Source organism: Trachurus japonicus, chromosome 5, assembly GCF_045865225.1.
Source record: "Trachurus japonicus isolate A0001 chromosome 5, Traja_1.0".
Taxonomy (NCBI): Eukaryota; Metazoa; Chordata; class Actinopteri; order Carangiformes; family Carangidae; genus Trachurus; species Trachurus japonicus.
The window spans coordinates 33206638-33232742 of NC_140911.1; the positions used below are offsets into that span (position 1 = coordinate 33206638).

Below are 26105 nucleotides of genomic sequence, written 5' to 3' on the forward strand. Positions count from 1 at the left end.
ATGTAACTTATTTGGCTTTTTATTAGCAAAATCAAATATTGCTTTCATAAATACGTATTTCACTGAAGTGGAATCACACCTGCATACAAAAGAAAGCTTTCTCGTACCTTAGAATGAGTTGTTACAAGTCGTTACAAATACATTGGGCAATGCACCGAACCGAGGCTGCCATGTTGCATCTCCATTTTTTACGTTCAGTGGCAGCGTGACCGTAGGTAACCACAGAAACTCAGCGGAGCTGTCGGCTCGGGGAGAAAGTTTTCCAGGTAGCGCCTGTTAAAACTGTCACCACTGTCAGGCAGATGGCCGTCGGCAAACCAACCAGGTGTCATACTCGACGGGAGAAAGACGGTAAAATGTGGGTCAGGTAAACAATACGACATCACCATGACAACGTATTGTCACGCCTGTATTGTTTTGCCTCGTGCTGGCGGACTACTTACATGCAGCGTTTGTTGTCTGTCTGACGTCTGCCCGATTTCACGTGAATGCAAGATCAAGAATACCGATATGCAACCGCACCGCTAGATGGGGGTAATTCCTACATACTATACCTTTAAGATCTAAAAGTAAAGTAAGGATGTATTCAAAAATAAGAACCATAGATGGGTTTTATTTGTCAGTTAACTTTACAACTAGCCTACATCAAATCAGTTATTTGTTGTGACCAAAACAGATAGCATCTATTTGTCACATTTTGTTTTTTACAGTAGCCTACTAAGCAGGTGGGTTGTTTCAAGTAGTACTTACCACAGTTCCCTCTGACTTGGTGCCCTCTGCTTCTTCGTGTCATCAGAGACTTACTCAGTGATGGAGAGATCTGGGGCCAGGCTATGTGTTGGAGGACTCCTGGTTTTTCTTGTTGTTGATGATGGTTACCTCCACTGAGGAGGTCATGTTTTCACCGTGACAGGAGGTTTTGTGGTAGATTTGTGACAATGATTTGTCTTTTTCTGCTCTGAACTCTGGTGTATGTTATCTGGCACTGGCCTTGGCTGAGGTCTGTGCTCTCTGAGTGACCTTACAGTCTTCTAGACTCAGGCTGTTTGTTTGAGGTTGTTGTCATGCTGCAGAATGAGTTTGGGACCTATCAAATGGCTCCCTGGTGGTACTGTGTAATGGAGTTTCTGTTAACAATGGATCACATTACTACTTGATTAAGAAATGATTCACTTGTAGTAGTAAAACCACTGAATCAGCCAACTCTGAAGCTCGTCTCCGCTTTACACAGTTTAACAACTTGTATAACAACTTAAATTTGGTTTGGTTTTCTGTCTTGGAACTCATGACATTATGCTGTTAATGGAACCATTAATAGCAATTTTATTGTTCAAATTCTCTCTCATTCCTACTATATTCTGAGCTACACAATAGAGGGTATGCACATGACGTCACGGTACTCGGAAGTCGCTGTGGAACGTCCACTGAGTGGCAAAAAGACGAGTGGCAGAGCCGCCAAAGTTTAAAAACGAGCAAGTAACGAAGCGATTTTCTCAGAGCCCACACAAGTCTGACATGTCTAGCTTTGCCAGCATGTAAAGCATGCATGACCTAACAGAGCTGCTAAAAATCTTGAGGATACGTCTCACTTTGACCGAGTTACATTCAAGAACCTGTTCTCAATGACGGAAAACTAAATTCACTGGAGCGGTCATTTTTTTCGATCGATCAGCTGTGTTTACAGTTTCAGGTGTCATAGTTATGATGTTTAGACAGATACATTAGTCCTCTAACACATCCTACAGTTTGACTGGTCAGAGTTTTTCAGAATAAAAGCAGCTCCTGTTTTAGTGTCGGGAGTCACTGTCAGGACGACAGTAACAGCTGTAATCTCGTCCCTCTGCACAACAACACTGAGCCTGTCTGTCACTCTGCAGGTACCGCGGTCACACTGTGTTACAGGAAGTGTCAGTGGAGCAGACGGTTTTGGGGAGCTGGTTGTCGATTCCTTTTGACATCAATTTGTTTTGATATAAGATATTTTATCCAGTTTATGAGTCCACCGCTATCCGCCAGCATGTTGAGGGACGCTTGTTTTGCCACTCAGTCCGATCGAACGGGGCGTTGCCGAGGGCAACGTGACGTAAACGCATACCCTCTATATAACTGTTTTCAGTGAAAGAGACCAAAATCAGCAGAGATGAGCGAATGATGGACTTGGAGTCAGGTGGCCAGACTCATGACTCCAGAAGAACACAAAGCTCAAAACAAAAACAAAAATTCAAGCAAGCGCTCTTTAATCTGCTTGGCGAAAAAGCTTTTTATTTTTTATGGGGTGGGACGGGTCAGAAAAACATGTCAGGCTCCTTTCTCTTTAAAGTTATTTTTTGGGCATTTCTTGCCTTTAAGAGATAGGAGATTGCAGTCAGGATTATCTCAGTCGAGATTCAATCCAGCGATCAACTGCTACTGTACCAGTCGACCACTGAGCACCCCCAAACATGTGAGGCTCCTTTCTGATAGAGAGTGAATGCAGCTCAGGGTGCTTTAGAGAATGTCCAAAATTTGAGCTCAGCTTGAAAAATTGACAAACATATTTAACACTTGGAAACAAATCAATAGTGGGTATTAAGTTTGCGTAGAGCAACATGTAAGTCACATCATTTTAAAATGCCAACACATTACAGACCTTGTATTGTATTCCTGAATGCTTTTTACAATTCAGCAATCAATAAATAATGAAATTATTAAAGGATTGATTAACAACAATACAAAAAGTCCCGTGGCTGGATGCTGACCAAACACCACAAACAACATTGAAGTAGGCCTATACTAATGTAATGCTTAGGCTCTTACATAACCAAGCAATTACCAATACAAACAGGCTGATTATCAACTTTCCTTGCAGACTTTCTCTGATACTGGTAGTGAGGCCAGATTTCTTCTGTACCACAGTTGAAATGCCAGCCAGATTTTCCCACTGCAACTTAATCTTGTTGCAAAAAAATGGAAGCAGAAAAGCCCCTTTTCTTTATCCATGATTCACCGATGTCTTGATCCATGTGCTCGGTGTGGCGTTTGAGGGTTTTTTTCCAGGCCAAGCTGATTTGAGTGAAAGGCAGCACCTGGTCAGGGTGCACAGTCCTGGGCAGCAAACCACAGTCACTGTCGCACAACTGCAGCAAGGCTCATTGCTGAGAGTTAAAGGGATAGTTCAACATTTTTCAAATTGGCCCATTGCCATAATCGCTATAGTCATAGTAGGTTCGTTACCTTTATTTGTCGGTGCAAGCTAGCCGCGAGCTGCTCAGAGCTACACTATGGAGGCTAATGGGATTTCTTGGTTTCCCTCATCAAACTCATCAAATACACAATCCAACAACTCCAAAACGCTCTGGTGGACAAGTTGTGACCTGCACATTCACCACGCTATGAGATAATAACAGAACGTTATGAGACAGAGTTGTTTTAGAGGTAAATTCATGCAGAACTGCTGATGCGCGTTGCCTTCAGGGACAGTTTTTCAGCAAGAAGTCCATTATTATCTCATAGCATGGTGAATGTGCAGGTCCCAACTTGTCCACGAAAGTGTTTTGGAGTTTTTGGATTGTGTATTTGATGAGTTTGAAGAGGGAAACCAAGAAATCCCATTAGCCTCCGTAGCGTAGCTCTGAGCAGCTCGTGGCTGCGCTCTGCCGTTCTAAAAATAGCTTACACCGACAAATAAAGGTAATGAACCTACTGCTATGACTATAGCGATTATGGCAATGGGCCAATTTGCCAAAATGTTGAACTATCCCTTTAAGTTTAGCTAGCCGGTCACTAGCCTGCTGTCCTCACTTGCAGCACTTTTATGTTGGCAAATGAGACATTGTGGTGTTGAGTAGATTTTCTTGGCAATCTTCTGATCAGTGTGCCATGGCCTGCAGCTCCCTTAAAGAGGAACTATGTAAGTCCAGTCGCTTTTCCGTTGTTTTGCTGACCCTCCTCCCGGCCATGTGCTTTTGTTTACAAGGAAGCCAACGAGAAAGCAGTAAAACGTGTATATTTGTGAAGTCTTATCTGTCACAAACAAGAGATTACAGGTTACAGGACGCATTTGTGTCACAGTGCCACAGAGACGAGAGCTGGGACACTGGGTTGGTGGCTCTGATCTTGCAAAGTTGTTTTTCAGCCAAAAGATGCAGAGAACCTCCATTCTCCCTCATAACAAGTTAAGCCAAATTACTCCAAAGCTGTTTAATCAAGATAAAAATGTAGCATACCGGAGTCAACATAGCTGATATAAAATCATTGTTTCGTTGATATCTTGTCTCCACTGCCCCCAAGTGGCCAGAAGAATTTGCGAACATAGTACATTTTCCAGTCAGTTTTTGACATCTTAGCTCTGCCCTAGTTTGCGATGCTGTAATGCAGGAGAGATGGAGTGATGAACGGTGATAAACACTCATCCTTTGCAGAGTTTTGAAAGAGGAACCCTGGAGTCCAGCAGTGATCTCACCTGGATATTACCTCATGGGCTCAACTGCTTCCTCAGTATCCCGTCGGGGGATAGGTTGTTCGAGCGCGTGTGTGTGTGTGTGTGTGTGTGTGTACATCTGAGCACATGCATTCGTGAATGGATAAACTTCATGAATGAAAACTCGTCTTCCTGAGCTGCAGACAGGAGGTGAGATCATCTTGTTGAAATGGAGAATCCTCCACCCACAACACCTCCCTCCCCTTGTCGCCAACCAATACTGGGGTGGCGCCAGTCTTAATGAATCCCATCCGCTGACAGTATGAAGCAGCAATATCAGCTCCTCCTAGCAGACAGGAAGGGGTCAACACCACCACACAGTGTACGTAGAGACCATAGACTGTATAAAGAAGGTAGAGACAGACGGACAATCTCAGACTTACCTTGTCTGAAATCCAGAAGAAGGTCTCTGTTGTTCTGTGTTTGTTTCTAGCCAATCCGATGTTGAACCAGAGTGCCAATTATCTGTCCCTCTTCTGTTCACATTACCTTTAGGAACAGAGTTGAGTGGATTTAATGATTGGCTACCCACTCACCAGTGTGTGAGAGAAAGTGACAATGAGTAACACAAGGGGCTCTCAATGAGGATCCATAAATAGGCTCTCCAGTGAGCCAGAAGCTGCCCTCCCTCCCCCTCATTCTCTCGTCAACACCCAGAGCCTCACATGTACTCACACACCCACACACTCACCTCTTCTTCTTCTACCCCCTACCCCTGTAACCGGACTGGGACAATCTGTGACCACTTGGCACCGGGCCCCTCACAACATGCTGTACTCACATACTCGGAGGCATGTATGCACACATGCACACACATGACATTCCTCTCGACATCCTTCACTCCAGGCCTCTGTTAATTCTCCTGCAGATAACGAGGCGTGTTGCCAAACAATGCCGCATTTTACATCAGCCATTTAGATAGACACCACTCAGCGCCTGCTGCAGATTAAAGCACCGCCGCTCTAATTTATACACCATCATATTTGCATTCATGTGCTTGATATCTGTAAACGTGACAGTTAAATGCACATTTCTCATCCAGAGTCCGTCGCGCAGCATTTAAAAACAATCAGTGCGAGGCCTGTCGAAATGTAATTTTTTTTGAAAAGCTGTCACTTTGTAGATTTGAGGTTTTTATCTGAGAGGAGCGATACCCCGCGGTGTTCAGTCTGTGCTCCTTTCTGCTGGAGCAACCACAACAGACGGAGGAGCTGTGTTGGTGGACATCAGAGGCAGCGGCACCGATCCTCAGAGGCCTCCAACATCCCTGTTGAGGAGCCGCACTGCAACTGCAAGTCCAATAAATAAATCATAGAGAAAGTTTTTTAAGAAAAAAGATGGAAGAAGAACAGAGGATGTGCTGCTCCATTCAGACTGCCTCGAGACAGAGCAGAGGAGGCAGAAGAATTGTGCATAAAATAGTGAGAATGATTAAAGCTGCCAATTTTTTTTCTTTTTTTCCTCAGTATTTCTATTTCGTGTGATATTAAAACCTACATGAAATATTAATAAATCACATTTTGGCCACGGGACTTAAGGATAATGTCGAAATAATGTTAAAATTAAATTGTAGAATTAAAATGCAAGCAGTTTCCTGACAGTGTCCAACTGTGAAACCGAATGTTGTAAAATGTTTAGCTGAATATTTAAATACTTATAAAAATAGGTCCAATATTATTTTGCTCTTGGACTCTTGGACTACTATGAAGCACTTGGAAACTTGAAACCTCTGGTTCTCTTTCAGGCTGCTTCTGTGTTAAACCATGAACCACTAAACAAGCCAAACAACAAGAAATATTCCTCATTTTAATTTGGGAAGGATTCATGTGGAAGAATGAGGATGACTCAAAAGATAAATAAAAGAAAACAGGAGTATTCTGTTTTCCCAAAATGTAATTTGACTGGAGGTGTCTAACTCCTGCAGTGCAGTGATCTTTTTGTCTTTTCATTAGGATTTCATAGCAAAAAGAGAGGGGGGGGGGGGCTTTGAATGCTTGTGTGCGTGGGCGCAGGTGGTCACATGGTTCGTCTGTGCACTAGTTAGGGTTTCCCCAGCCGCCTGTCTACAAGCCGAGCGATGAGGTCATCATTGTGGGTTTAAGCCTAACATGAGCTTAATCTGGGAGATAAGGGCTGGATTTGGATTTAGCACTCAAAAAGGGTCATGTAGCTACAACCATTTAGACCCTCAGTTAAATACACAGCTCACACACGGGATCCCCAGCTGTTCCACAAACTCACATCTCCCCTCGATCGGACACCTGCCAAATATTTTGACTCTGGGAAGATTCTCCAGTGTTTACAGTGATTTGATGATCTCCCTGTTGGACCGCTGAGTTGGACTGGCACGCATTCACCAGACAGGATTTGCCTGACTTGAGTGTGAGTGAGAGGTGGGGTGTGAGTTTCTAATGTGTTGTATAAAAGGGTTCCTAAACTTTAGGGGATGGATTACCAGGCCTTTGCCAAGAGAGGTTATGTTTCCATCTGTGTTTGTTTGTCATAGAATTATGAAATAAGTAAAAGTGACTGGCACCAGACATGGACGTATGGAGCATGGGCCCATTCAGATCCGGATCATTCATTTTTTCCGTATGAGTCTGGTTGGACTTTGAATTTGGCAGAGGTCTGTTGTGAGGGCTTTTCTAGTTTATACAGGATTTATCCTGATTTTCATAAATAAACCCCCCAGTGCACCAGCAGGCCAGTAAAACCTGACTAATAAAACGTTGCTTTGAAGACAAGGTGATGGTGTTTTTGCGTGTATTTGGGGTCCTCATGCACAAATTGAGATATACCCCTGCATGTGTTAAAAGGTGACAGGTGTTTAAATTAGCGTGGTATTTGATTTCATTCAGGTTAATTAAAGTCGCTGAGGGAAACAAATCACGCCTGGGGAAAGTCCCATTTAGGCTCCTGTCCTGATCTCCCTCAGTCTCAGAGAAATGGGTCAGCAGAGACTGAAGATGGTGATAATAATAATTAAAAAAAACGACCTGTCGTCCTCTCTACGTGTTTTCTCTGCGGCTCATTGCGCACTGCTCACAGATTATACACTGGAAGCAGAGGGCGTTAATAGGGTTTGAGGGGATTTTCAAGGCTGCGTCCAGTCAAATGCTGCATGCCATGGGGATGACATCATTTTGATCACCTCACATACCGGCTGACCCCCACCACCTCCTCCTTCCCCCCTCCTCTCCTCCTCCTCCTCCTCCTCCTCCCTGCCCTAAGAGTGGCCACACTCACACATAAACCCCTTTACCTGCGGTTTGTCCCGCGTGTCTCACCGGATTGAGCGCGTCACAGCACATTCCCTCCTCTCTGATAGGTGGACATCAGCACTGGACCCCTCCCACCCTCCGTCTCTCCTCTCCTCTCCTCTCCTCTCCCTCTCCCCTCACCCTCCCTCCCTCCCTCCTTGGTCGTGTTTACCATAGGTGAGGTAGCCCTATAAATTCTTGATTGTGCGCAGATTGCATCCTCAGAGGAGAACTGGTGAAGCAGGAGGAGAAGGAGGAGGAGGAGGCGGCGACACAGGAGCAGCAAAACAAGCGAACCGAGGGAGTTTAGCTGTAGCTGTGTTTACTGCTCACTGGGATAAACGCTGCTACACAGACTCCTCCACGGCAGAGAAAGCAGCGCACTGCACTGGATTGCAGAGGGGAGGAAGGAGGGAGGAAGGACAGAGCGCGGATGCCGATCACAGCGACAAACCGAGACGAGAAAAAATTATAGACGATCATTATAACTAAATATCCAAAAACTGAAGAGGAATAAGCTGCAGTCACCGGCGATGGATTTACGGTGTCGGCACTGAGGTAGGAAACGCAACGCGGCGTGATGAGCAGACAGACAGACAGACAGACAGACAGACAGACAGACAGACAGACAGGGGAGCAGAGCAGGCAGATGGTCTTGGCACAACAAATTTTTACGCAGCGTGTCAATTTATTATAGAGGCGAAAACGGGCTATAGGCTACAATGCTGGTGTGTTTGACTGTGCTGCTGTCAGTGATGCTCCACTGATGCAGCATCGGATCCGAACCGCGGGGAGGCTGCGAAGGAGGAGAGGCGGCGATGCGCACAAGAAACCGCTGCGATACATCCGAGACGCACTGGCCTGTAACAGAGCCGCTCCTGCAGCTCCTGCAGCTCCTGCAGCTGATACCTCCAAAAGAAATAAAGTGAGCGAGCAGGAGCGGCACTATTAGGAGTCAGGATCAGTCGGATGTGAATGATATGTGATTATCCCAGCCCTCAGACACCAGATGTGTCTCAGTGGTTGCGTCTCTCTCAGCGCAGAAAATTATAATTAGAATGTGTATGTGGGTGTTTTTTTTAGAGAATGGTTTTGTGCTTGTGCCTCTGCTAATGAATCATCCTGGCTTGTGTGTTTCTCGTTTTGGGGTTGTGTATGATTTGTGGCATAGTGGGATGGCCATCCATGATACACCAATAGTAGTCTGTGATTGAATGCAGGTTAGGATTTGTAATGTAACGTCGATTACTGGTGAGGATATGAACAAGATACCTGAAGTGCACCTTACACTTGACTGAGGTGATGTGACACAGAAGCCGATAAGCTCCATGTTTAAAATTCTCTAAGAGGATAACACTTGTGTTTTATGTGTAGTAGGTACATGCAGTATGACAGCTCTGTTGTAGCTCTGTGAAGGCTGCTTATTATCTCAGTTCTGTGGAGCAGGTAAAAAAAAACCTGTCACCTGGAGTAGTCGCAGGCGGCTGAGGAGGAGTGGAACACTTCAGAAGGCTCTGAGAAGAAATAATGCATTTTCATTCTCTACTGAGCGTGTATACACCGTTGTCCTTGGAGGAATGACAAGCCATTAAAAGGGCTTGCAGAAGTCTCTCAGTATTACACAGCCATCATCTATCTGATCTCATCCATTTTAATGTAGCAGTGGTGATGCTCGGATGTAGAATGTAAATCAGCAGCTGTGGCCACATGGACACAACAACGCTGCATCACTATTACTGTGATATTCTATAAGATGTAGCCTAGAGTGATTGCATTTTATTTACTGTGATGCTGTGACACCTATGTGGATGTCAAGTTAGACCAAGAGTGGACTGTATTGTCTTATCTGCCGTGCACTTCATCACAGCCAGCTGTGACCTGAGGCTCTCTCAGATTGATGGTCCAGACGCGGGGGCCGCTCTTTTGTCCCTCCTGAATCACATTTCACATTCTAGTATTGATTTAATATCCTCACATACATCATGACTCATTAGTTAATGTCAGTGTCCCGATCATATGGTGCATGTGGAGTAATAACCACTATACTCTCACCTTCATCACATTTCAAAATTGCACTCGTGGTGCAGGCAAACAATAGGTCAGTACTCTCAAACAGATGGGGGAATTTGTTGTTCCGTGATACTCATGTTAATGATGAACTGTATTTGTTGTTGTGTATGCTTCATCATAGACCAACCCCGTGTTGTTTTCATAGAAAGCTGCACAGGAATCAGACTGATACAAGAAAACCAAACACTGACCTGAAATAGACGAGCATAGAAACTATGAATGTGCATTTCTGTGATATTGATCATTGCTGGAGGGGGAACGTGCTCGCTTCCATTTGCAGATGGTTCAGTGCTTCGTAGGTCAGACTTTTATGGAGCAGAACAATCACTCAACTGAATTTCTCCTCCTGTTGTGATAACTTAATAACTATAGCTAAAGGATCTACTGATATTGGGCCTAAATAATCATCTTCCAGATGTGACTCCATCCAGTGAAGTCAATATTTAGCCAGTTTGGCCTAGATGGCTCCCAGAAGGGAGAAGCAATGGTTCATCTTTTGATGTGCTTTCTAATGATTTCCATCCATCTTTTTCTCTCCCTCTCCCTCTCCCTCTCTCTCTCTCTCTCTCTCTGTTTGCTCCTGTCAAGGCTCCCAGTTTTCCAGTTGTTTGGATGACCGCAGTCCCTCATGGCGCTCATTCATGAACCTCGTGCCCCGTCCCCCTCTCTCTCTGGCTTCAACTCACCTCTCTCTGACCCGCCATCGTTCCGGCGGCTGGATGCCGAAACGCCATGCACCCCATGCACCCCCGAAATGGACCTGACTCCGACCCAGTGCGTCCTGCGTAACGTCCTCTCCATCGATACCGGGGGCGTCATCGAGCCCGGAGGCGGAGACGGTCAGACCGCGGGCCACAACCAGACGCCAGGCGAGGAACAACAGGAGCACTTTGCCAACAGCGTCCTGAAGCTCCACGAGCACGACGGGAGTCCAGGAAGGACGGAGCTGGGAGAGGGACAGGAGCCGGACAGCAGCGCGGTCCGGAGCCAGGCGGACGATGCCAGGCTGCAGTGCCAGTCCACCGGGGGAGGAGGGTTTCTGGAGGGGTTGTTCGGATGTCTGCGGCCGGTCTGGACTATGATCGGCAAAGCCTACTCCACGGAGCACAAACACGACCTGGATGGTAAGTGTGGCGGTCGGTTCACATCTGAGAACACAATGCAAACACGGTCACATCTGTACTGCCCTACAAAGGCAAAGTGCAGTATCTGTAAAAATGCCAAACTGAGAAAAACAGCTTTTTGTCTTTTTCATTGTCAGGTTTAAGCATCAAATTATGAATAACTACCAAGTCTATGATTGATTAGATAAAGGTGGACTGAATTAAATGTATTTTGTAGTTTGTCTTTCTGACCAATTTTGACCGTTTTATGGCAGATACGGCACTTCTGCCTTGGTTTTGGTGCAGATGCTGCACTTTGGCTTGGTATTAGCTACAGATACTGCACTTTGCCTTGGTTTCACAGTGCTTTTTTGGATGGACAGCAAAATAAAAAGCTCAATCACTAACTCTGGAAAATTTTAGCAGTACCAATATCAAATTCTACTAGATTGAAGATACTGCACTTTGCCTTTGTAGGGCAGTGTACACACTGGGATCAGTGGTCGCCTTTCATTTTTTTCCAATAAAAGCAGCCACTAGCTCCCATAAAACTCCAGTCTGAAGCTTTGATATGCTAATGAAATTATCTCACCCGCCACTTTACTCTTACTTTTACATTAAACAGTTGGTAGGAAAATGACTCTCCCACAAAGGCCACGTTGTAAACAAACACTTTCCTTGACACGAACGAGCTGCAGCCAGAGAGAGAGAGACTCTATCAAAGCTGCAAAGGGCTTATTTTCCCCTGACACCCACTCCCCTCCCCATCCTTTTTCCTCCCCGTGCCCACCCCACCACCTCCCTCCCACTCCTACCCTCCCCAATGAAACTAGCTCCCTGTGACGCTGTGTTGTTTATGTCTGCAGCCACTACAATAGCGCAGAGCTCCCCTGGGACTCCTCCGCCAAATCTGCTTCATGAATTATGCATGGCCACGCTCTGACCCCGCACCTCTCATCTCTATTAACGCAAACCTGACACACGCGCGCGCACACACACACACACGCAAGCAAAGCATGCACCCAAGGATGAATGCATAAACACACCCACAAATAGAAACACTTAATAATATCTAGCAGTGATGTGAAGACATAAAGTCAGATAAGATGTCAAAAAACAAACTTGATAAGATACATACAGCATGGCACATCAGGCATGAAGGTGGCAGTTTTATATCTGTCCTTGTCTTTTATAGCCTCCTGGTATTTTATCTTCTCGTTTGACTTCCACGTCTCCCCTCCGCTCCCCTCCTCCCATCTCTCATTGTCTCCTTTCCACTCCTTTTCATCCTGTGCTGTTATCACTCCCAGCCCATCTGCACCTCGCTGCTCCCCTCCTCTGTGCGGCATCACAGGGAGCCGTACACACCGAGGAGAGCAAAACGGATATTGTGAAAGTGAAATAAATAGGGGGTATTTCAAGTGACTGGCTGCCTAACGCGTGACAATGCCCTATTATAAAGCTTTGATCGAAGGGAACAATGTGGCACAATGGAAATCAAGAAAAATGTGTGTCCTTTATTGATTCGGGGAGGACTTTGGGGGTGTCTGGTGATGGGCTACAGTTTTCAGATCAAACAAAGCAGGCCAATGGAAATGCTGGTGTATCAGATGTGGCCTTTATTGTAGGAAATTTGAGGGGCTCATTAGAGGCTGAGCCCTCAATCAATCACCGGCGAGCATTAATCTTTCATATCATCCTTATTAATGTGATAAATGTGGCTGAATCTTCTTCCCCCTTGTTAAGAACCAGAGCAGAGCAGGCTGTAAATTCTCTCTGTATTAACAGTCTGTCTTTGGCCACATGGACCCCCCGTCGACCCGTGGGGGGAATCCCCCTCCCATCTCTTCTTCTCTTTACACACACACACACACACACACACACACACACACACACACACACACACACACACACACACACACACAGAGCTACCATCACTTCCCCTCCACCTTCTATTCACCATACATCCACATTAGACTCTCAAATCCTGTCCTTCTTCCAACCCCCCATCCCTTACATGTTGGACCCCTGTTTTGCGTCAGCCCCACAATGGCACTAAGCAGGATTTAAGAGGCTGAGGGAGACTTACCCACAGGAGATTAGAGCTCCCTGTCTGTTTGCCTGCACACCCTGAGTCTTAGGTTGAGGTGAGGTTCAAGCTGTAAACTCTACCTGTGTTTTTGAGGCTTACAACAGGATGTTAAGACATGGCAGCGTGTGAGGTGGTGCTGTCGATGATGCGTGTTTGGATGTTTGCATCTTGACATAGTTGTTGAATCCACTTGGCTGTTAAATATAGATCAAGAAATCTTCATTTCCATTTTATCAACATTTTGTCATGTACCAGTATGAGAATGCTGCTCTATAAAACTTCCTGACATATGCCAGATGAAGAGACGAGAGGAAAATCTGGGGGAAAAAAACCTCAAAGTAGACTGAAACTCTACCACCACACTGGTAGCTCTGCGAGGCTTTTTGGTACTAACACTCTCACTATGACAACACTATCATGCTGATGTTTAGCAGGTATAATATTTACCAATTCAGCCTGTAAGCATGCTAACATTTGCTAATGTAACGGAGGTCCGCGGGTATAGTCACAGTCACGAGGTACCAGTAAGGAGAAGTGACAGCGTGTGGCGGTTAGCGGTACTGAAGTTAAACTCACTCACCCATAAAAGCAAATTCTGCTGACTTGTTGTGCAGTCCTTAATAAATGAAATGAAAGACGTGCTAATCCACTTGCCAAGCGGTCATTGACCTCTTGGTGAAACGGTTAGCATCGTTGCCCGTGGTGTGGGAGACCCGGGTTCGAAACCCACTCAGGGCAGGCCAGACAACATCGGCCACACTAATTAGCACCTGAACATTAACCACACTACTGAGCAAATTAAAATTTGACCTGATGACTTGAAAGGAGAAATCAGAGGATCACTAGAGTGATTAAGATTCATCCTCTGGGGACCCCGAATATAAACATCAGCTGCTGTTAAGAACATGATGATGACGTTTAGTTTTGGTGAATCAGTTAATACAGTCATCATCTTTGTCTGTATCTCTAATTGAAATGTTGATACAATAGTCTCACCAACTACTTTGCTGACTTCCCCCCGTCCTCAGAAGCATGGGAGGTCCCGTTCGAGGAGATATCGGACCTGCAGTGGGTGGGCAGCGGAGCCCAGGGCGCCGTCTTCCTGGGTAAACTGCACGGACAGGAAGTGGCCGTAAAGAAAGTGAGAAACATCAAAGAGACCGACATCAAGCACCTGCGCAAACTCAAACACCCCAACATCATCACTTTCAGGTTAGTACAATAATCAGTTTGCTTATTGTATCAGAAGAATTGAGTTTTCTACTAAAATTGCAGTTACACAGAATATGTTTAATTATAATTTCCAGTTTAATGCCTTTATTATCTCTGTGTTGTTTTTCAAATTCTCTTCATTAATTTAAAGTTTCTTGGTTATATAGAATTTCAGAATCCATGAAATGCAGTCTTGGATTTTAATGATGGGTCTGAAATTGTTAAAATGTTTCCAAGCTCCAATAACTGTCTGGCTTTGTAACAACTCTCTGATATTTTGTCCTGACATACTATACATGCTCTCCTACACTCAGGGGTATTTGTACTCAGGCTCCATGCTACTGCATCATCATGGAGTACTGTGCCCAGGGGCAGCTGTACGAGGTGCTGAGAGCAGGCAGGAAGATCCACCCATCCCTGCTCATGGACTGGGCCATGGGCATCGCAGGGGGAATGAACTACCTTCACCTCCACAAGATCATCCACCGAGACCTCAAGTCACCAAAGTGAGTTTGGTCGAGACAAACCACAAATGTTTAATCATTTTCAATTTGAGCTTAAATCTACATAGAGGTTATAATTAATTGGCTGCCACCCACTGGTCTGATTCCAGCATGTTGATCACCTACGACGATTCAGTGAAGATCTCTGACTTTGGGACGTCCAAGGAGCTCAGCGACAAGAGCACCAAGATGTCCTTCGCGGGGACGGTGGCCTGGATGGCTCCCGAGGTCATTCGCAATGAGCCCGTCTCGGAGAAGGTGGATATTTGGTAGGTGTCATAATCCCTCTGAAACTATCCTTTTACATTGTTGAAGCTCTGCAGTTTTCTCTCCCGATTCGTCTTATCTGTGGCTGAATCAACATAGAATCTCATTAGTTACAGGCAGCTACAGTATGGAGCACAGGATCCTGTTTCCAGAAAATCTATTCAGTATTATGTACAATATCTCATTACATGAAATTCTATAGGGTCTCTGCCATGTCTGATGGGTTGCCCTGTGTGTAGGCCTGATCCCCCCCTGTAAATTCTCCCTCCCTCCCTCTCTCTCTCTCTCTACCATCCTGCATCCCTCCATCACTCTGCCTTTCCGTCCTGAAAGGAACGCTGGCTAATTTAATAATTGATTTGCCAGATGCTGCAGTGCTCAGGAAAGGCTGGAATAACCGTCCAAGCCTGCGGATGGTTTGGCCCGGGGCCAACAGTGCATTAGCAGAGAAGTGAAAATAGGATTAAAAAGCTTTTGATGCAGAAAGAAAGCACAGCATGGGCGTATACTGTACAGTTTTGTTTAAATGTATGTAAATATATTGAAAAAGTGGAACCCTTATATTAATCTGCTTCAGTATAAATCCCCTATATTATGTACAATAAGAAGAATTTGTGTGAGCATAGTTTCTTCTGGCCAAAGCTGGATTTGATGAATAACACTGTCGTTTTCCTTTTTTTAAATTAAGTATTAAGTATTTTCTTTTATCATTACTTTACAATTACTGACAAAATAATAATGTAATATAATAATATAATGATGTAAGTGATATGATACGCTATAGGTATATGCTGTGAATCATAAACAACATGGAGAGAGTCTAATAATACACATACAAACACAACATCACACACCCCCTCAATGCTAAATGTGATGCTACTGGCACCTTGGATACTGCATATGATCACCATGGCAACCCAGAGGGTCACCAACAACAGACTTTCCTTAGTTACCATCCCTGTGGGCCTCGTTGTCCTGCTCTCCTGCAAAACAGCTCAGTGTTTCGTCAATGAAGTGAAATTAAGTAAAGTTTCAATTCAAAATCACATAATTTCTCAACATTTGTTCTCTGGAGCTTTGAAGCATCTACAACTGGGTTAATATAGGTAAAATGATTAAACATCTGTCATACATAGCCTACATACATATAAATAAATAAATACACATACATACACCTATGGGACCAATCACAGGGATTTGGTAGAATACATCATTTTGGCTACTACCAGTGTAACAGTATTAGCAGATATGTTTCCGATGATGAAAAACTTACCAACCACCAGATTTTTCATATTAAACAGAATTCATCAAGACACTTAAATCAAAAATGTTTTCATGAAAGCTAAATGTCTCCTTACAGAGAGGACAGTTGAGAACAGTTGCACCAGTGAAAGATTTCTTTACAGTGTGACATTTCAGTTGTGCTGCCTTTCATCTCGTCACTCACTCGGTAACTGTGTCACATCTCTCTGCAGGTCGTTCGGCGTCGTGCTGTGGGAGATGCTGACAGGAGAGGTGCCCTACAAGGACGTGGACTCCTCGGCGATCATCTGGGGAGTGGGGAACAACAGTCTACAGCTGCCCGTACCTGATAGCTGTCCAGACAGCTTCAAACTGCTCCTGAGGCAATGCTGGTGAGCACGCTGCTGGGGGAGGAGAGGGGAGGGGAGGGGAGGGGAGGGGAAGGGAGGGAATGAGAGATGGAGGGAAGAAGAGTGATTTGGAAAAAGAAAACTCAAGCAGTGGCAGGAAGAATGTAATAAAATGGAAGGAACAAACAGGCCTGAAAAAAAAAACATTGTTTAATCCATTCACAGGAACTGCAAGCCAAGAAACAGACCGTCATTTCGACAGATTCTCCTGCATCTGGACATCGCCTCAGCAGATATCTTATCTACGCCGCAAGAAACATACTTTCAGTCTCAGGTGAGCTCCCTCTATCTATCCCTATCTACATCTTATCAGGTTTGAGTTTTAGTGTGGTGTCCCCTCCTTTTCGGTGAACTGCAGTGTGGAGATGTAACTCAGAGAGAAAAAAATACACTAAAATCACTTTAATTTTGGAAGATACCGATTTAATTTGTCCAACCCAGTGTCTCAATTTATCTCATTTTTAAAACAAGATTTCCTGAATAAGTGGAACAATAACATCATGAACAACCAATCTAACCTGTCCTATGAACTCTAAACAACAACAATCACTTAATTGAATTTAAGAAGTTTCATATACTGTACTGTGCATGTTATTGTTTCATATAAATGTACAGAATTATTGAGGGAGATGATATTGTTTCATCTCTTCAAGATTGGTTCAGCAATTTCTTCACTTAATTCAGCATTGTTTCAACAATTTATTCAGCTCATTCAGCTTCCAGCTTTCAGCATTCACTCGTATTTCCTTCAGGAAATGCATTCTGTAGTTTCTTCTCAAGTCCCAGTCTCATTGATCAAATAAATAAGTCAACATGAGTCCAAGGTAGAAATGACTCCTGTGTGTCGCTCTACTAGACTAGAGAACGTCCTGTCAACAACATCCAGTCATTTTGCTCTCAAGCTTCTTCCATTTGTCTCCAGTCTCCTGCTGCAGTGATTTTTTCCGGCTAGTGCAGGGCGGTGTGCAGCTTGCCCGGGGGGCCCCAGGCCTCTCGGGAGCCTCCCACTAATAATAATACCTTTCCTTTCAATCACAACATATTATTGTTGGTTCTTTTGGTCCATGTTCTCCCCCGTCCCCGTCCCCCGTCACGTGTGAGCGCTGCTTTGTGGTCAAAGCAAGAACCTTCACTCCCAACCTCCTTTCACATCACAACGAGAAGGTCTGTGCAGCGGAGAGGGCGTGTCGCGGCTGCCTGCCTGCCTGCCTGCCTGCCGCTGTGGGTGGGGGATGGGACGGATGAAGGACGGGGCAGAGACTTAGAAAAGTATAATTGTGTGGAAGATATGCGTTAAAAGCGCAGATCCATTTGTAACTCACGCATGTGCGATCACAAGTCACAATTGAGCGCGCACACGCACACATGAAATAATTCGATTTGATTTCATCTAAGCTTAGCTGCAGCCCCCCCCCTTCCTCCGCCTCTGTTTTTTTTTTTTTTTTTTTGCATGATGCCAAAGACAAACCTCTCTCACTCCCTCCACTTATCCTTGATCCTTTACCCCCCCCTCATCCTCCTCCTGCTACCCTCCCCAGTTTCTCTCCTCTCCTCTCTGCCCCATAATGGATTTTTCTTGTGACGTTAGAAAGAAGTATTTTCTGCTGGAGTGTATTGATTGCTTTAATGGTAGGGAGCAGAGAGAGCAAAGGGAGAGAGGAAGAGGGGACTGGAGACACAGGAGAGTGCGCACAGAGTCCATTAGCTTAATAAGAACAGCATCGCTCGTGCACAGACGAAAACACACACAGGGGCACACGCGCATGCACGTACGCGCACACGTTCATATATCAGACTTCCTTTGTCCTTTGATATGACAGGTATCAGATAACAGCTGTCATGCATCAATGTGAACAAGAAAATGCCCACGCTGCAGTTTTATTTATTTTTTTCTTTGGTCTTCATGTCATGTCAGTTCATGTTCAGCACCACTCCCTGCGTATTGATTATTATGTGACAGCTTAATGGGTTTTCTTTCAGTGATAAACATGAACCTCAGTCTGTCTGCAAATTATAAGCTTTTTTTTCTTTTTTTTTCCTATATCACGGTGCAATGACATTTAATTTTGGTATAAATTTCATTTGTTGTAAACGTCATCAGTCAAATAAAGTCAAGTCACATTTTATTATCCTGATGGGAAATACAAGAATCTGATATACCATAGAATTTAATAGCAGCTGCTGAGAAAATTGTTTCATGTTTTGATGTCAGCTACAGACAAATCACTAGTATGACACTATCACCTTAAGTGCAGACTGCAGGTTTCTGGTAGAAATACTGTTGGAGATAGAAGCGGTGATTTTACGAGTTGTGGTAGGTGTGGTTGTAATATTAGACCATTTGTAGTTTAAAAGTAAAGTAACTTAAAGGGGTAGTTCAACATTTTGGCAAATTGGCCCATTGCCATAATCCCTATAGTCTTAGCAGTAGGTTCGTTACCTTTCTTTGTCGGTGCAAGCTATTTTTAGAACAGCAAACGCATCAGCAGTTTTGCATGAATTTACCTCGAAAACAACTCTGTCTCGTAACGTTCCCTTATTATCTCATAGCGTGGTGAATGTGCAGGTCACAACTTGTCCACCAGAGCGTTTTGGAGTTGTTGGATTGTGTATTTGATGAGTTTGATGAAGGAAACCAAGAAATCCCATTAGCCTCCGTAGCGTAGCTCTGAGCAGCTCGTGGCTCTGCTCCGCCGCTCTAAAAATAGCTTGCACCGACAATTAAAGGTAATGAACCTACTTCTAAAACTATAGGGATTATGGCAATAATGGGCCAATTTGCCAAAATGTTGAACTATCCCTTTAAACACTTTTTTTTTTTTTTACCTCACAATCTCTTTTCAGCATTTGTCATCCCTGACTGTGAAATTTTGAAATGAAACAAATGTGTTTTATGTGTCTCACCAGGCGGAGTGGAGAGACGAGGTGAGGCACCACTTTGAGAAGATCAAGTCCGAGGGGACGTGTCTCCACCGGCTGGACGAGGAGCTGATCAAAAGACGCAGAGAAGAACTCAGGTAGGGCCGACACCTTGGTACATAGGACAAGGGGTATAGTTATTAAGACCATTAAAACGTGGTAGCAGCAGATAGGTGTGCACCTCTGTGTATTTATGTCCCTCTGTTGACTCTCCTCACCACACAGACATGCACTGGACATCCGGGAGCACTATGAGAGGAAACTGGAGAGAGCCAACAACCTCTACATGGAGCTCAATGCTATCATGCTGCAGCTGGAGATCAAAGAGAAGGAGCTGCTCAAGTAAGAAAATTATTATTTTCAATGACGGGCGCTCAGAGCAGTAAATTGGGTGACACTTTATAATAAGTACACACTATTAAGCATTAGTTAAGCATTAATAAACACTGAAATCTTCATTTATAATACATGAATACTCATTAGTATGTAGTTTATAAATACAGTTAGTGCTTATCAGTGATGAGTAAAACATTTTTAACTGTGTTTATAAACTACATACTAATAAGTATTCATGTGTTATAAGTGATGAATTCAGTATTTAATGCTTAACTAATGCTTCATAGTGTGTACTTATTATAAAGTGTTACCGCAAATTGTTTTCAAATCTTTGTTCCTTTATAGTTGTATCATTACAGGTGTAGAGTTAGGAAAAAAATAGGGTTTTATATATTCAAATACCTATGACTGACAGCCTGATATTCACCTACATGAGTCAAGCGGTGTGTTACATGCAGTCACACAGGGACATTGAATGTGAATTGAATTGAAAGTGCTCTTGTACACTCTGCTGAGTGTCCATTGACATCAATTTAAATAAAGATTTGGCTTGTGTTGTGTTGAAACATCAGGAGGGAGCATTCACTGGACAAGAAGTACCCAGGCTGCTTCAAGCACCACAGCTCCAGACAGTCAGCCTCCTCCAACTCCATGGAGAAGCTCATGAAGAAACGTAACGTACCTCAGAAACTGCCCTCCAACAGCAAGAGGTGAGACATGAAGTTAAATATCCAGTGTGTCTACTAAAGGAATTTATTCATGTAGTCTGTTTTTTTTAAAATTAATTCTGTCTCTGTCTTTTCCAGGCCGGACTTACTAAAGTCAGAAGTCATCCTCCCCAAACTGGACTCGTCCATGACCCAGGTCACGATACCCAACAAAGGCTCTACCTCCCCTGGCCGCTCTCGCCGAGGGAAACCTCGCTACAGGAAGGCTGGAAAAGGCAGCAGTGGGGATCTGGCTCAGCTCAAAGCCACCCTGTCTTCATCTTTAGCAATGGTCAACGCCACTTCCTCCGTTCCCAGCAGCAAGCACCACCTAGACCCCAGCGCAGCACTCCGGGGTCTGCAGCACGACCTGCTGCTCAAGAAGATGTCCTCCTCCAGCCCCGACCTCATCTCGACCACCCTGGAGGCCGAGGGGCGGAGGAGGGGGCAGGCCAGGCCCGGGCTGGACAGAGCGGGCAGTCAGAGCGCCTCGGCCGGCCTCGGGGAGGACAGAAGGACTGGAGGGCCCGATGAGGGGCCGGATGGGGGGGTAGGGGCCGATGACCTGGCGGAAACACCTCCACGCAGTGACACGCCCAGCGAAGACGCAGCTTCCATTCCGTTCTCCAGCAGCCCCGACTCGCCGTGTGGCAGGGGCGCCGCCGCCGGGAGGGCGTCTGGGCTGGGGAGCCCCCGGGCCCCCCACGAGGGCGAGGAGAAGGAGGAAGGGCCCGTGATCACGCGCTCACCCAGAAGTCAGCGCCTCACCCCCTCAGCACTGCTCTACAGGGCCGCAGTGACACGCAGCCAGGTGAGACTGGATGATGCTGACTAGGGGTGGGAATCACCACAGTGGGGTCATCAATATGTTATTATCATTATATAATATTATTGTGATTTATATAAATTTGTCTTTATCCTGAGTATTCCAATAACATATTGTGATGTTGCAGTTTATTCTAACCTTTTTGCAACTGCAAATTATGTTCTTGAAAACTTCAAATCAACATTGTTTTATCTAATAGGATACATCTCGCCTAAATCGTATTGTTAATGTTACAAAACAATACACAGTCATAGAAAATACTCTAGTATTCTACTGCAAAAAACTTAAATTTGTATTTGCAATTTATATGATAAAAGTTCAATGCTTGGCATCTGTGTACCCATACAATAATGCCTCCCAAATTATTGCGATACTACGCTGTATTGATTTTTTTTCCCCCACACCTCCACTGCTAACTGTAACGCCGTTTTGGTGTCTGCCTAAAAATAGAGCAGAGCTACACACATGATAAACTCATACAGGTTTTTCCATTAGATTTTGTTCTTTTTTTTTTCTTTTTTTTTTTTACAGCTATAATTTGTTGATGCCCAACACATAGCTGTAGATTTCTCATTTAGTCTACAGAATCAGCTTCCCATTTACATGCAGCCATCTTTTTAGTCTCACACAAAAAAGTCATGGAGCTCAGTGGAAAGACTTTATTGGTAGTTCATTAAGATAAAGAAGCTGTATAAAGCACGCAGATCCATGAGCAAAATTGTGCAGGTGCTGAGCTAAAAGAATGAGAGCTGAAAAAGTGAAGAAAAGCTTGCACACTGCAAGGGCTCCTATACAGTGCAATTTATTCACTAGTGATGTTTTTCTATAATTTATAATCTATGTGGACCCATGCACAGATGAGATTATCTGTAAATTGAACCTGTTACAAAACTGTAATGATAAGGAGGAGTAATCCCTCAGTGAACCTCAGGCTCAGACAATTCAAACCTGCCCGGACTGAGCTCTGTGTGCATCCAGTGCGTCATCAGGGTCGTAACCTCCCAGATGGCTCTGATATATTGGCCGGATTATTAGCAGTGACACAGGCAAACATGGTTTCATACTTACCGTAAATATTTTCCACAGAGGCGGGGAGTGTCGTCAGAGGAGGAGGAAGGAGAAGTGGACAGTGAAGTGGAACTACCAAGACGACGGTACGGGTTTTTGCTCCAAGTCTTTTTATTTATATTTGTACATAAAAAGATAATGTACAAAGTACATAAATTCAAAAGTATAAATGATCAGGAGTAATACAAATATAAACTACAACCCCCACCCGCTCCAACGGAGCCCCATCCCTGCAACAATATTACTGCCGGTATGGGTTTTTGAACAGTTGACAGAAGTTTTGAATTTCTGCTTTAAAGGAGACATATTATGCCCCCTTTTCTGAAAATTAAAATAATTCCCAAGTGTCTTAAAGACATGTCTGTGACATGCTTTGGTCAAAATACCCCAAGGGTCAAACATCACAGCTCTTTTCATCCTCTCAAAACAGCCCTGTTCAGAACAGCACGTTCAGTGTCTGTCCCGTTAAATGTAAATGAAGCACTGCTTGCCCCGCCCATTCTACCAGTCCCAGGTAGGAATTCAAATCCTAGTTCCATCACTGGGAGACAACTGAGGGAACAGCTTGTAAAACCACATGGATTTCAACCCCTTTTTGTCAATTCTCACATTTTGGGGGCCGGAAGGCAAGACAAACACCCACATATATGTTAAAGAGTCTTAAATAAGTGATAATTCCATAATATGTCCCCTTTATATTAACATTTCTTTTCTGCATTGATGATGCTGTTTTAATTCATTTAGTTGATTAGACGTTTTGTCAGACATCACCTGAGCTCACCTGTAGTAATGGCCTCTCTCCTATCGCAGGCGTCCCGTGAGCATGACCAAATGCCAGTCCCTGTCGACGTTCAGCTCGGAGAACTTGTCGGTGTCGGACGGGGAGGAGGGAAACACCAGTGACCACTCCCACAGCGGCACGCCGGACGTGGTCAGCACCAACACCGACGAGCGTCTGGACGACAAGAGCGACGACCTGCTGTCTCAGGGCTCGGAGATTCCCGCCGACCCCTCCGACCCGACCCAGCTGGGCTCCGACGGACTGTCCGAGAAGGAAGCGATTCTACGACAAGTCAAGACCCAGCTCGCCTCTAATGACCATAATTATGAGGTAGGCAAGAAAAGAGTGAATGGACAATAGCAGGCAAACGTTACATCAACCTTCACAAATGTGATTTTGTAGATTAAGTGTGACTAAGTGTTTAAGAATTTGTTCAAATCTTTCATGTTTGTGCTCCAGGGCCTGTACGATGACTCGGACTGTGACAGTGCAGAGCTGGACCATTCAGGCATCGCAGAGCCCAGTCAACCCACAACCAACTGGTGAAAACACCTCAACCCACTCAGACGCTCAGAGATCTGGCCTCTGAAGGACTCTTCTGCTCTCACAGACCTAAGAAAACACATGAGTCATGATCAGGGACATTGGAGAGAGACAGGAAGCGAAGGCCCGTCTCCTTCGTTCCAGGCAGCAACACAAAAACAAACCAATGGAAAAAAATGGAGAGTGGGATGAAGAACCTGACATCCTGAAAGGAAAACAAAACAAAAGAAAAACAGGAAAATCATTATTCCGTATGAGATAAATCACAGGGATGTGAAACTGACCCGGGGCACTTGCCGAGCTGACGGAGCTTGCCGCCTCGTTAGTTCCTTCCATAGCAACTGGCCCGAGATCAGCTTTACGAAAACACATGAAATGACACCTCAGTGATAGAGGCCTCGGTCAAAAGAGGCCATCTACGCAACCGTCTGTTCGCGTCTCTTGTCGTCTACCATGTCAGTTTGTATTTTATCTCCGTCAAAAAAAAAAAATGTGTCATGTTATATCATGTTGTGTCATATGAGAACATGTTTTATGAAATCCTATCAGGGCTTCTATTATATTTTAACGGTTTCCGTCGTCAACGTTACTGGGACACCCACTGATGTTGCTACTTGCACTTAATTTATGAAAATGTTCCTTGTTATTATTGTGTCATATCCTCTCAGAACATTATGCACTGACTAATTTATTGTTCATTTACAGCGAATTTTAAAAAAGAAAAGAAAAAAGAAACAGAAATGTTTACATTTTTCCATTTTTTGTTTCCATTTTTTTAATTTCTATTTGTAACACGGATTACGTTGCCATTTTCTACTTCTGTGTTTTAATATCAGTGTAAATATGTGATGTTGTACAATGAACAAATTTTTAAAAATGTGAGATTGTATAATTTAAAGGTGCTGATGTTTCTAATTAGGTGGCGCTACTCTATTTGAACCTCAAAAAGCTTATGGTAGTAGAATGTACTGTAGCTGCTGTTCATGTCTGAGCATCGAAACACAGAGAAAAGAGGAACAACATGTGAACAAAGGAAAAAGCAATATGTCTGCTCTGGGTTTAAAAACATCCTGTGGTGTCACAGGTTAAAGGAACCACGTGTGGTTTCAGTCAGGGCAGACTGGCTTTTGTTTTTATTAGTATTGCAGTGTTTATTGTATTAAAATGCAATACAGGTTTGAAAATCCTTTTCTGAGCATCTAGGTGTGTATATAGCATCCATCAAGCATGCTTGTGAAAAGGTATGAATAGCTCATTGGAGTGCATCAATTAAAACCTGTCACTGTTTGTGACTCAGGTCCAGACCCAGCCATAGAGGACAAATGCAACTGTTCTAAGTCTGCTGATTTATGGTAGACATTAAAGGACAAGTCCAATGAGCGAAGGCGTATGGATGATGGGGACACGAAACACCAAGACACAACTCAGAATCACTGAAAAAAAAAAAAAAGATCACATTCACGGCTGCTGCCCCTCCCTCAGCTCCCAGCAGCCACACACTGTATGCAGTGTGCCAACACAGAGGAGAAGATGTTATAATATAGCGTATGTATGCAAAGATCCACTTGGTTCTATACTGTGGATGCTAGTGGTGTTTTAATAAATAAATCAAGATAATTAACCTCTGGCTCCTTGTGGGTCAGGTGCAAAAATGTAAAAACTCCACTTCCCATTCGGCCTGGAGCACCACAGTTTGTCCCACACCCCCCAACATAGCAGATGACCTCAGTTGCTGAAGCTTTACAAGCCCACAGTGGGAAGATCACTCTGACATTGTCCTCACCATTTTTTTTTGCACTAATGTGTAAGGGCTCCCTCACAATTAACAGTGACAGATAAAACTGTGCTGCTCTGATGTACTTGTGTCTCTCGACAAGCCTTCTTTATGTGCCCGTGGTTCAATCTGACTCTACAACAGCACATTACATCCTGTTCCATTAACACATGACCCATTGGGTCAAACTCAATAAGCTATAAATGGCAGCTTGTTTTTTCTTTTCTTTTTTTAAAAAAAATCTGGTGTTATATTTTAAAGTATAAATTTATAGAGCGTTTTAAAACTGATTAAGCCCCCATGGTGTAAAGCCGAAAATCCTCACGCAGGATAAAGTTGCCAAAAAGCAAAACTACTGCCCTCTAGTGTCTCGACTGTGGAGGTACTTGTGTTTTCTTTGATGCCGATTGAAACAACCTGGTATGAACTGAAATGTTTTCTTTTTTTATACTGCATTATTGTAACTGTACAATAAATATATTTAAGAAACAATTTAAAAATAAAAGTCAAACCTCTAAAAAGTCAACTCGTGT

General features: G+C 44.2%; 1 protein-coding gene across 2 annotated transcripts in view; it reads left to right on the top strand.

The window, feature by feature from the left end:
• LOC146988007 (mitogen-activated protein kinase kinase kinase 12-like) overlaps positions 1 to 26098 on the top strand; it is a 29961-nt gene extending 3863 nt beyond the window's left edge. Inside the window, exons 1-14 of one of the 2 annotated variants that reach the window (XM_085777580.1) lie at positions 7704 to 8277; positions 10378 to 10913; positions 14013 to 14196; positions 14511 to 14702; positions 14810 to 14968; positions 16442 to 16600; positions 16784 to 16892; positions 19526 to 19635; positions 19763 to 19879; positions 20446 to 20583; positions 20680 to 21391; positions 22493 to 22560; positions 23285 to 23585; positions 23715 to 26098. In XM_085777580.1, the coding sequence (XP_085633706.1) occupies positions 10418 to 10913; positions 14013 to 14196; positions 14511 to 14702; positions 14810 to 14968; positions 16442 to 16600; positions 16784 to 16892; positions 19526 to 19635; positions 19763 to 19879; positions 20446 to 20583; positions 20680 to 21391; positions 22493 to 22560; positions 23285 to 23585; positions 23715 to 23801 (2832 nt within the window). In that variant the 5' untranslated portion in view covers positions 7704 to 8277; positions 10378 to 10417 and the 3' untranslated portion in view covers positions 23802 to 26098. Of the gene's footprint in view, positions 1 to 7703; positions 8278 to 10377; positions 10914 to 14012; positions 14197 to 14510; positions 14703 to 14809; positions 14969 to 16441; positions 16601 to 16783; positions 16893 to 19525; positions 19636 to 19762; positions 19880 to 20445; positions 20584 to 20679; positions 21392 to 22492; positions 22561 to 23284; positions 23586 to 23714 lie in introns of those variants that run through there. The other variant, XM_085777581.1, reaches the window with a different exon arrangement.
• The last annotated feature ends 7 nt before the right edge of the window (positions 26099 to 26105 follow it).